We start from the raw sequence: 10878 nt of genomic DNA, 5'->3' as shown, positions 1-10878 counted from the left end.
ACAAAATAGATGGGTCCCCCCTGGAACTCCCTCAGGTACCCCTGGGGGTCCCCGGACCCCACTTTGGGAACCACTGAATTAGAGGATAAAGCTCACGTTACCCAAATAGTTGAATACACCAAAGCTAAGGCACTGGTACTGGTACTTCTGGTTTACCGGAACGGGGTTCAACTCCCTGCAGTGCCCTGCTCAATGTGTTGTATTTCCTGGAAAAATTGTGTTGCGGAGGATGAGAAACATTAGCAAATTGTTTTTTTCAAAAAACGATGGGTTATAGCCCATGTTTTTTTATTTTGAATTGCGGAGTATTGCAGAGTATTGCGGAGTATTGCGGAGGAATTGCGGAGTGTTGCGGAAAATTGCGGAAAATTAAAATTGCGGAAATTGAAAATTGCGGAAATTGAAAATTGTGGAAATTGGAAATTGCGGAAATTGGGGAAATTGGAAATTGCGTACGGCATACTATAGCGCGCCGTTTTTCATCATTTTTGATGATTTGACAAAAATGAAAAAATAAAAAAAATGATGGGTTATGTTTTTTTTAATTTTGAAGAAAAAAAATCCAGGCCTATGAATTAGACAGGCTACAGTAAAATGCATACGTGTGTTTAATACACAGTGATAATTATTTCCCTTATCGTTCACACTAATTCAACTGTGCCTTATACCTACAGTATGCACGCGCGCGCACACACACACACACACACACACACACACACACACACACACACACACACACACACACACACACACACACACACACACACACATGCCAAAATAGTGTTTGGCAAATAAATAAAATAAGAAAAATCACAAGAAAAGAAAAAGAAGATAATCATTGAAATTTCTCTTAAGCTTTTATTATTTTTTTATGATGTGCATTGGCATTACACAGAGAAATTAGCCACACAAGTACATTTTGATTGTATTCTATTTCTTTTTTGTTAATATTATTATTATTCTCCCTTTTCAGAGCTAAAGCTAAAAAATGTACACAAGAACTATTACACAGTTGACTAACTTGTGATCACACCGGGACGGTAAACTAACACTTCACAGAGATAAAAAATACATGTTTTACAAAAATGAAAACAAAATAGGGGAAATTAAGTATTGTAGAAAAAAAAATGGACAAGCATTTCACACAGCCCTGGCCCACTCTCAGGGGGGGAAAAAAACAACAAAAAAAACATTTCTCCATTTCCTTTATTTGGCAAATTATCTAGGCCTCACCCATTAATCCCTTATTTGGTAGAACTTCCCATGCCTTATTGAACACAAAGCTGGGAGGAGCCTATAACCATCACATATAGACATTGGGTACAGGCCAAGCCCCCAGGGAGGCTCTCCAAGTTGGAGCGCTCGGCCCTACTGGTTAGAGCTGGAACTGCAGACGGACCCTGTGCATCTGGGGCGGGGGGGGGGGTGTCGCTCCGGTCCTCCCTCTATCCTTTATAACTCTATGGTACAGGCACACCTTCACGTAAAAAAACGCCTAGTCCAGGCGTCTCTTCCGGGTATTTAAACAGCTGTTGGATGGAAATGACACTCGCGCGGCTTCAACTCGTAGCGTCGGCAAAAAAACTGCTAAAAGGTTGAACCCACGCGCGAGTTGGAGCCATGTGTGTCAACAATTTACACTCTGTGGGCGCCCATTCTGCTCACCACTCTCTTCTCAACATCAACAAACAGCAGGTGCATGAGAAATCACAAATATCATGAGCTGCCCTCCCCTGGGGAGCCGACCCACATGTTGAGAACCGCTGTGGTACAAAGTTGTCAGCCACCGTCTACGTGCACCTGATCCATCAATTTGTACCATTTGCACCTGATCCATCCATTTCTAACTAAATAGTGAACAAGGCTATATTCATCCAAGGTGCCAGTCTATTCAGAGCTAGCCTCGGGGACAGGAGCCTTAACATCTAAGGTTCTTGGCAGCTTTATTACCATCATCAACATCGCAGCATCACACACTACTACAAGGAAGGGGTTAGGGAGCGGAGCACTAGAGAGGAAGGGAAAGAAATGTGCAACCTCAGAAGAACGACTAAAAGAAAATGACAAAATGAAGCTAAAAGAAAAATAAAGAAGAAATTAATAATGACTGGATGTATTGGGTGCACCAAAACAAGAGACAGTGTGCAGACTGCAGGTGAAACGCGCATGAAGGTAGATTGGGTCCTTTTTCACATGTATGGTCAGTCCACTGGTTATCATAGGCTACTGTATTACACGGCAGTGTTTAGCTTTGCTATTGCAATTTTAGTCACAACAATGATTTCTGAAGGATGCTTCATTGAAAGACTGATTGTTGAAAGACTGTTCGTTTGGAAATTTAGTATAGATATTGTTTGGGCAGTTATATCTTAAAAATAACACCCCATTTAGGGGAAAAATCTTTTTGGCAGTAAAAATGCTTATTGTGCCTATAGTTCCAGATTTGGAAATTCAAGATATAGACCGTGGTTGTTCCCTATTTACTCTAGTAGTCAACAACACTGCACTTACACTATTGGTCAAGTCCACGGCCTACTGGATGTGATGGCACGCACAACCACATGGAGACTTTAACACAACTTTCCCTGTATTAGACACAGTATACCCTCGAGGGTCAGGCAAAAAAATTAACAGGGCCATAATTACCCTAATGCTAATTAAGTCTCCTTTTTACGAGAGCGACGGCAGTGAAGGGGCTGGTTCATTGTCAGGTCAAATCAAGGGCAATGGTTCAAGGGAGTTTATTAAAAATCACTACTGAACATTACTAGGCCTACATGTTCTCATCACCTACATGTACCCGTTTCTCTGTCTTTCTGCTGGGTTATTTGTGCTTCAATAGGGCAAAAAAGCTCCCAAATTATTAAACCACACCCAAACACACTCAAACCAACATGCAGTGCTTGCACGCAACACAATTCTCTTGATCCAGCTCACGTGAATATCACTTGTTGGAGCGGCATGGAACGTGTGCTCAAGTATGCTAGCTGAGTTTGTTAGGTGGTGATCATGCAAGTGCAAGATGTACTACTGTAGCTAAACAGAGATACCATCTGGGTGAGCCTTGAACAGCGCTCCAATATCCATACTAGCATTCTGCTTAATTAGTACAATGGTGAGGATTGGTACACACGCACACTACGCATAGAAGCACTAAATGGCTGTTAAATGTAGGGTGTTACTCAGCAAAGATGCACTTGCCTACCAGTCATAAACATCCTCAGTCTCAGCAAAGCTTGTTGCCCATGAACCTTCAGATTTACAAAGCATGCTCAACAACAAGCGTACACCGTACACCCCCCCCCCCCCCCCCCCCACACACACACACACACACACACACACACACACACACACACACACACACACACACACACACACACACACACACACACACTAATTCACATGGGCTGATACCAGGCGTGCAGTTTTTCCCCACACATTCTAAATTAAACACACCCCAACGGCCAGGAGACAAACAACAAAATATCGGTCACTTATAAGACAGGGCCAATGGAAGACATGAATAATCCGTCAACAGCAAGGTGAGTAGTCAGCACCATGGCTGTCATTTCAACCAGCTTCGGTCCCTTGCTGAGGCAGGTTACAATTATGAAAACAAAATTCGGCAAAGAAAAAAATAATAATAACAGATTGAAAGTAGTTTGACAAACACATTGTTTAAGTACCTCTGCTATAGTATTTTTTTCTTTTTTATCTATGTAATTTCACTCATTTCACAAAGAGAAAATTGTTATATAGTTTTTTTCCCTACATTATCGTCAGTATCATTAGCTTCAATGTTGTCATCATCACCATTATCATCGTTAACATTGTTATAGGAATTATTACTATTGGTTAACACTAGGGGTGTGGTCTATACAGGCCCTGCCTCTTCTCTAGGTTAAAGGGCTCTATTGGCTGACAGTACATTCCAGTAGAAGGGGGAGGGAGAGACGCAGTTCCAGCCCAGCCACATGAAAAGGGTCCCTCAAATTTGATAGTTTTGACAAATTTAAGTTTGGGGCGTCACACCCCTCTGACTGCTGTTGGGTTTTAGCCCAGGGATGTTGGAAAAATCTTGCCTAGGACACCAAATTGCTCAGGGCCGGGCGCCGGCACTGGAGAGAGGACTGGTCACCACCATCTCTCTCATCCCCCTATACTCTTTTACCTGGATTCACACTCTTTTTGTTTTAAGAATTGTATTTCTTTGATTCAGTGTAGCACAGCTCTGTCTGTTCACTCTTCCTTTGTTGTTCCTTTGGAGGTGAATGGGACGGACGTGTATAGTGTGACGTGTATACAGATATTGGAGTTAATCTCTCAAATATACTGGTCTCACATCCTCTACATATCTTCTCTCTCTCTCTCTCTCTCTCTCTCTCCCTCTCTCTCCCTCTCTCCCTCCCTCTCTCTCTCTCTCCCTCACCATGACCATCTCTCTCACTCTCTCTTCGTCTCGGCCTCCAGTCTATTCTGCTCTTTTGAAGGGAAATGGCGGTTTAATGACATTGAGTGACTAGTGAGTAATCCCCTTCGTCTCATTTTCTGGCATTACTGTCATCCTCCATCTTTCCCCTTTGCTTTTACTTTCTCTTCTCTTCTCGCCTCCCTCTCCCTCCCTCTCTCTCCCTCTCTCTTGGCAGGTGTGTCTTCAGCAGGACACCTCCATGGTTTGGGAGGGGCTGGGCGGCATCTGTCCACCCTGCGAGCCCTGGGAGAGCGTGCGGGAGCGAGAGCGAGAGCCGTCCATGGACACCGAGGAGGACAGGGAGGTGGTGCGTGAACGAGACAGGCGGGTCATGCAGGAGGAAGCCACTGTGAAAGGGACAAAAGACAAACCTGTCGCCATTCTTTGCATACACAAATGTTTTGCACTTCACGTCATGTTAAATTGTGCCTTGTTGTGTCTACATGCATGCACTTCGGGAGAGATAAGGGTGATTTCACACTAGTTTTGCACTCTTTGGGCTAAATTCGGGACATAGCCCAAATGTGATGACCTCATCACATTTGTGATGACGGCTATGGCCATTTTTTTCCTGTTTTCCGTGCTAAACTAATGCTTGGAATGGATTCAGAATCATGAAACCCCATAGTTTGACACATCACATGCTACTTAAAGCATAATGAAAGTTAGAAAATGTTGCCTTATATAGGTTGTTAATGGTGGCCATATGGATTTGGCCGCTGTGGTGACCCCGACGGTCACCGGCTCAGGCGCCTATAGCTAAATCATTAGAGCAGGCTCTGGGCTACATCTGTGCAAAATTTGTGCGAAATATCCCTAAGCTCCTCCACAAATAGGCCAGCTGCTGATGATTGCTGGCACTCCCATGGTGCCACCACTCCCTCTGATTGGGTCTTACTGAATGAGTCTCAACATTTTGTTTCCAAAGCGACTCAAAAATGTTTAAGTTAAAAACTTAAAGGGTAAGACCACTTTTTAAGAGGTTTGGGTTGTTTTCTTACCTTATTATATGGGAAAACTATTCCATTCCATGAGTTATTTCGCTCCGTTGTGTTGTTTATTAGCAATTTAAGAAATAGAAATAGTCGCTCATTGACTTCCATTGTAACGGAGAAACAGCTCTCAAAGTCACTCTTTTAGCACAAAAGCTGATTCTGACAGTTTATGACATCAGGAAACTAATGCGGTTTTATTTTCGTCTTTTAAGATAGATTTATAAAGTTACTATTTTAGTCGGAGATAGACTGCAGCAGTACTACGGCGTTCCCAACTCTCGCGGGCTGTCTTGCGAGGTTTCGTTTGTAAACAGAAGTCTCCACGCTGTTTGAGATGCACCCTCGCGTATGAGCAATCCCAGACACAGACACTTTACACACTTCTTCTAAAGTGTCTTCTAAAGTGTCTCCCTCAAACACGTCCATTGTGTATGTTTTTAGTGACAAGCGGACGAGATCAAATCCATTTGTTTACATCCCGTCGTTTCCAATAAGGAAGTGGTGTACAGTTTTGGTCCAATCAGATGTTTTTTTTCAGCAGTGATTCGGTCGGCGTAGGCATACCTACCGGATCTTCTTTCTACACAAATTAGTCAAAACAAGTTGACATTTTTTATTAAAAATAAAACCACATGAGTTTTCCTGATATAAACTGTCAGAATCAGCTTTTGTTGCGTTCGTTTGCTGTTTGAGAGCTGTTTCCCCGCTACAATGGAAGTCAATGGACCCTATTTTTATTTCTTAAATTACTAATAAACAACACAACGGAGCGACATAACTCATGGAATGTAATAGTTTGCCCATAATAAGGTAAGAAAACAACCCAAACCTCAAAAAAAGTGGTCTTGCCCTTTAAACAAAAAAACCTTGTGTGGGCATTTGTAATTGGAAAAACACACAAATGCCTTTAATAGACTCAAAAGCTTGTTATAAAGATACAGTAATTATGATTAGGGTTACTATTAAATGGCCAAGAGGGAAAAGTTCCGCTGAAAATGATGTGTAATTTTGCAGTGAAGGTCAATATGTTTTCTATACATTTCAATCAAAAAATGTGGTCGTTACTGTACAATACCTCATTACTCAAATCATTACAATCTAATTTCCCATGTCTGCTCATTAGCGCAAAGGAAGACGTTAGCGGAGGGAACATCATTTATGTGAGCAAACAGCGCACCAAATTGCTAACTGAATAACGGAGAGAAACGGAGAGATTTACGGTTCTGACAAGCATCTTCTTCTGCCTCTCCTCTGCTTCTATTAAGAGGTTACGTCATGCATGTATCCTGTATTGTCCAGCTTGCATTTAATCTGCATCAATCTTAAGTGAACTTACTGTATCCCATGCCCTGGATGAAGTACTTGAAAGCCTCTGTCAGTTTAGCAGGCTGCAGACAGAGAAATGAGAGGACAATAATGGGGCTCAATGCCTAAAGGCCTTGGCAAAACAGTGCATCGGATAAAACAGCGTGGAGTGCTATTCAAGATTCAATTCAAGATTCAATAATTTATTTGCCATGTCAACAAGTTGATAGGAATTTGTCTTGGTTCATACTCAACATATACAGACAACCATAGATACACAAACAAGAAGGACAGTACAATACAAAAACAAAAACCAGCAGCATAGGAAATTACATTCAGTTTTTTAAAGTGCTATATGCATATACTATGAGTTCAGATGTCTAATGGCTCCATTGTCAAAGTTGCCCATCCCTGCCCTATAGGAAACAATCCCTGCCCTATAGAAACAATGTTTTATTCTGGTGAGAACTGTCTAGTGACGTGTTCCAGTGTGATCTTATGTAGCTAGGATTTGCGATCTATTTAAATGTCATTACCTGGGACAGCTGAGGAAGGCCACCAGCATCTGCCATCTGTGGAGGAGGAAGAGAAGAGGTGGTTGAGAATCCATCACAAAACTAACTAACTAACTAACTAACTAACTAACTAACTAACTAACTAACTAACTAACGGTGGTGTAGGGTCCAATGGGTCCATTAATGTTGGGGTGGTTGGCAGACAGAGAGAGAAAAAGAGACAAACAGAAAGATAGGTAGGTAGGTGACCATGTAGGTACTTAACCCTAACTTAACGTAACCCATTCAACCGGGAAAGCATCTGTGTTGTTTTAGATTTGAGCTATTCAGAAATAGCAGATATAGAAGGAGCAACGAGCTTGTACATCTGCTATTTTTGAACATTTTTGAAAAATCTTGAAAGTGTTGATTGTTCAGACTGCATCATTTCGTTTCTAAGATCTAAGATCTTTAGGACTGAATGTCCACACTGTTATTTGCATGTTCAGATCGGATTAGTGAATTCACACGGCACATGTCTGACCTATCTGCATTGCTTGCTGTGGTAACGACGTAACTAGGTGTACTCTGTCGTACGGTGGTGTCGCTCCCGAAAATAGCAGATCTACAAAGTATAAACCAGGCTTCGGTATCCAGTCGTGGACGGATCGTTTGAATTTTAAACCACGCAGGAATGTAGTTCAAATCTGATTAGCAAAAACAAAAATAAATATGTTTTTGTGCTGTTCGGACTTGATACAAAACTAAGATATGCCCAGAATCAGATTTGGGCTGAACATAGCCTGACATGGAAGTGAAATTCGATTTGATTACATTAGATTAATTAAATTAGATTGGGTTAGATTTCCTTTATTATCCACAAGGGGAAATCGTTTTGTCAGGTACATACATACTGTACATGTAAAACATACTGTACATACATTGAAGACAAGATAATAGTATATACAACACATTAAAATACCCAGCAACAGACAATTTTATAAAAGGTATATCTAATTTGAAATGTTGTAAAACAGGTAAGTAATGTCCTCTCCACACTCGAGGAAACTGAAAGCTCATAATGTGTTATATCTATGTGCATGGGGGGAGTGCAATTCATTCAGACTTACTTTCAGGAACGAGGTTGTCGTTGGGTCTAGCTTGCTGTTGCATTCCACCTGGTGGACACAGAAAGAAAGACAGCCATCACTATTGTATCAACAACCCTTCTGTTCCTCATAGACCTCTTTGTATTAGCTCTGGACCTGCTTGGAGACCCAACTTAGCCAAATATATGAGGAACCGAGAATAACTGGAGCGACAGTGGCTCTGGGGTAGACTAGAGCGGCCACTTGGGTTCCCAGTTCGATCCCAGGCTCCCCCAGAGTTAGTGTCAAAGTGTCCTTGAGCAAGACGCTGAACCCCTAATTGCTCCCGATGAGCAGGTTGATGGTTTCCGGTGTATGATGGTGTGTGTGAATGGGTGAATGTAATGCACCTTGGATAAAGGTGCTATATAGCGTGTACTCTCTGACAACAAGGTACAAGGGATATTGCATAATTGGGTGGGGCATGCAATCTCAATTTGCATCGTTCCAGATTTGCATCATTCCCGAGTAGATCGGTAACAGGCACCGGTCTAGTATATCGCAATAATCTCAAGGCACACCTCAGCACACTGTTTGACAACCTCTGGTCTTCTCACACAGTGCTTTTATGCATCCCTCTGTTGCTGTAACCGGTGTCTTCTGATATGGATTTTATGATTTGGTTTCATTGATGCTTTAAGTAAGTAGTAAAGTAAGCAAGCCTTGCCGAGCCATGACATGAGGCCCATAGGGCAGGAGCCTATCTCCTGTTGTTTCTGTAGCGTGAGGAATCTTGATGTACAAGTACACCCCCTGGACATGACGCTAGTATGTCGCAGGGACTAACCCCCAATTCAACCTTAGATGCAGAGCGCCAAGCAGGGAGGCATTGGGTCGCATTTTTTCTTCTTCTTCTTTGGTATGATCAAAGGGTGGACACTCCAACGACAAGGCCACTGAGCTGGTTGATGCTGTAGTGTACAGTACTACTATTAACTGCTAACGGATGTTAACTTACTATTACCGCAAACTTGTGATGTTTATGTTTTTAACTATTGTAGTGATGTAGTGTTACGTTGAAAACATACAGCAGCTTCTTCATATCGTGCTTGATCGCCGACCACCAACATTACGGGACACCTGAGGAGGACAATCCACGAGAGAGAGGGAATGCAAGAGGAGAGAGAGAGCGAGAGAAAGTGATAGGGTAGACAGACAGACAGACAGACAGACAGACAGACAGACAGACAGACAGACAGACAGACAGACAGACAGACAGACGTGACGTGGTGAGAGGGAAAGTAATTAGGACATAGAACAATTCCGACTGCATGACAATCAATATTTAATTATGAAATTCTATTATGGGTACTTACTTGAAGGAATTGCGGTCAAAGGTCAAGTCTCTGCGACTGGAGAAAGAGAAACAATGTCTCTGTGAATAAGACTAGATGATTGATATTGTTGATATAGTGTGTAGTAGATGATAAGAGAGTGAGTGTGTGTGTGTGTGTGTGTGTGTGTGTGTGTGTGTGTGTGTGTGTGTGTGTGTGTGTGTGTGTGTGTGCAATGCGTGACTGCGTGCAATGCGTGACTGCGTGCGTGACTGTGTACACTACCTGCTGTAACTCTTCCATAAGAGGTCTATGTTAGACAGGTTGGGGGCTTTGTTGATACGGTCTCTGTGAGACTGCAGTAGCTCTGTGTTTGCAGACAGCTCCTCCTACGATAGGGAAACACATATTATTGTTTTTATTATTATTATTACAGTATGTATTATTGTTAGCGACAATGTAGCCTGAAACCACGCTCCCTTGTCTTGGCATAGATGGGCGGAGCTACCGCTGGAAACGGATGCCGACTCCATATTGGTCACCAACATATGTGCTCGCCTCCCCTCCCCCCGCATGGATAACACGTTCAAAGTCAGAAAGGGTTAAAGCAGACTTGACTTTGTCTAAAAGCCTCAAATAACTGGATTTAACAACAGAGATTATCTTGTTTGACAAGCTTAAAATCACTGTCCAATTTGACCACCAAGGTTAGAGACCACCGGTGTTTTCCATAGTGATGTTGTGAAAATGACATACCTGGCTGAAAAGATGGCACAGGAGCTGTTCTGTCAGGCCGGACGTAACCGAGCTAAGCTGAGGAGGTAGAGAGAGAGAGAGAGAGAGAGAGAGAGAGAGAGAGAGAGAGAATGAATGTGAATTCAATAAGTCAAGTAATCAATATTAATCTGCAAGACGGACCACCGGCACCAACATGATTCCACAATTGAATATCCACTTTTAAACTACACCTGATGTAGTGCTCTCATTATGGCTAACTGAATACAAATATCTGGGTAGGCTAATGTACTATCGACCGCTGCGAGGCACACGAAGAGATATGGTGCGTTTAGAGACGGTTTGTTGATAGACGTGCAGTAATACGTCTAGTAAAATAAATTGTATGGAAAGAAAGAAAGTATAGGAAGGACAGTTTTTAACCAAATGGGCCCTTATAGATCTTTAACTTTAGAG

General features: G+C 42.3%; 1 protein-coding gene across 1 annotated transcript in view; it reads right to left on the bottom strand.

Annotated features, from left to right (window-relative positions):
- Positions 1 to 3337: 3337 nt before the first annotated feature.
- ndrg2 (NDRG family member 2) overlaps positions 3338 to 10878 on the bottom strand; it is a 40654-nt gene continuing 33113 nt past the window's right edge. The window contains exons 9-16 of the mRNA XM_080791980.1: positions 10444 to 10500; positions 9973 to 10076; positions 9730 to 9765; positions 9442 to 9493; positions 8396 to 8443; positions 7308 to 7343; positions 6803 to 6854; positions 3338 to 4818 (exon numbers count right to left, since the gene is read on the bottom strand). Coding sequence (XP_080648106.1) covers positions 4655 to 4818; positions 6803 to 6854; positions 7308 to 7343; positions 8396 to 8443; positions 9442 to 9493; positions 9730 to 9765; positions 9973 to 10076; positions 10444 to 10500 — 549 coding nt within the window. The 3' untranslated portion in view covers positions 3338 to 4654. The remainder of the gene's footprint in view (positions 4819 to 6802; positions 6855 to 7307; positions 7344 to 8395; positions 8444 to 9441; positions 9494 to 9729; positions 9766 to 9972; positions 10077 to 10443; positions 10501 to 10878) is intronic.

Source organism: Protomyctophum bolini (assembly GCF_963924005.1).
Source record: "Protomyctophum bolini genome assembly, chromosome: 20".
NCBI lineage: Eukaryota > Metazoa > Chordata > Actinopteri > Myctophiformes > Myctophidae > Protomyctophum > Protomyctophum bolini.
This window is presented reverse-complemented; position numbering and strand designations above follow the sequence as displayed.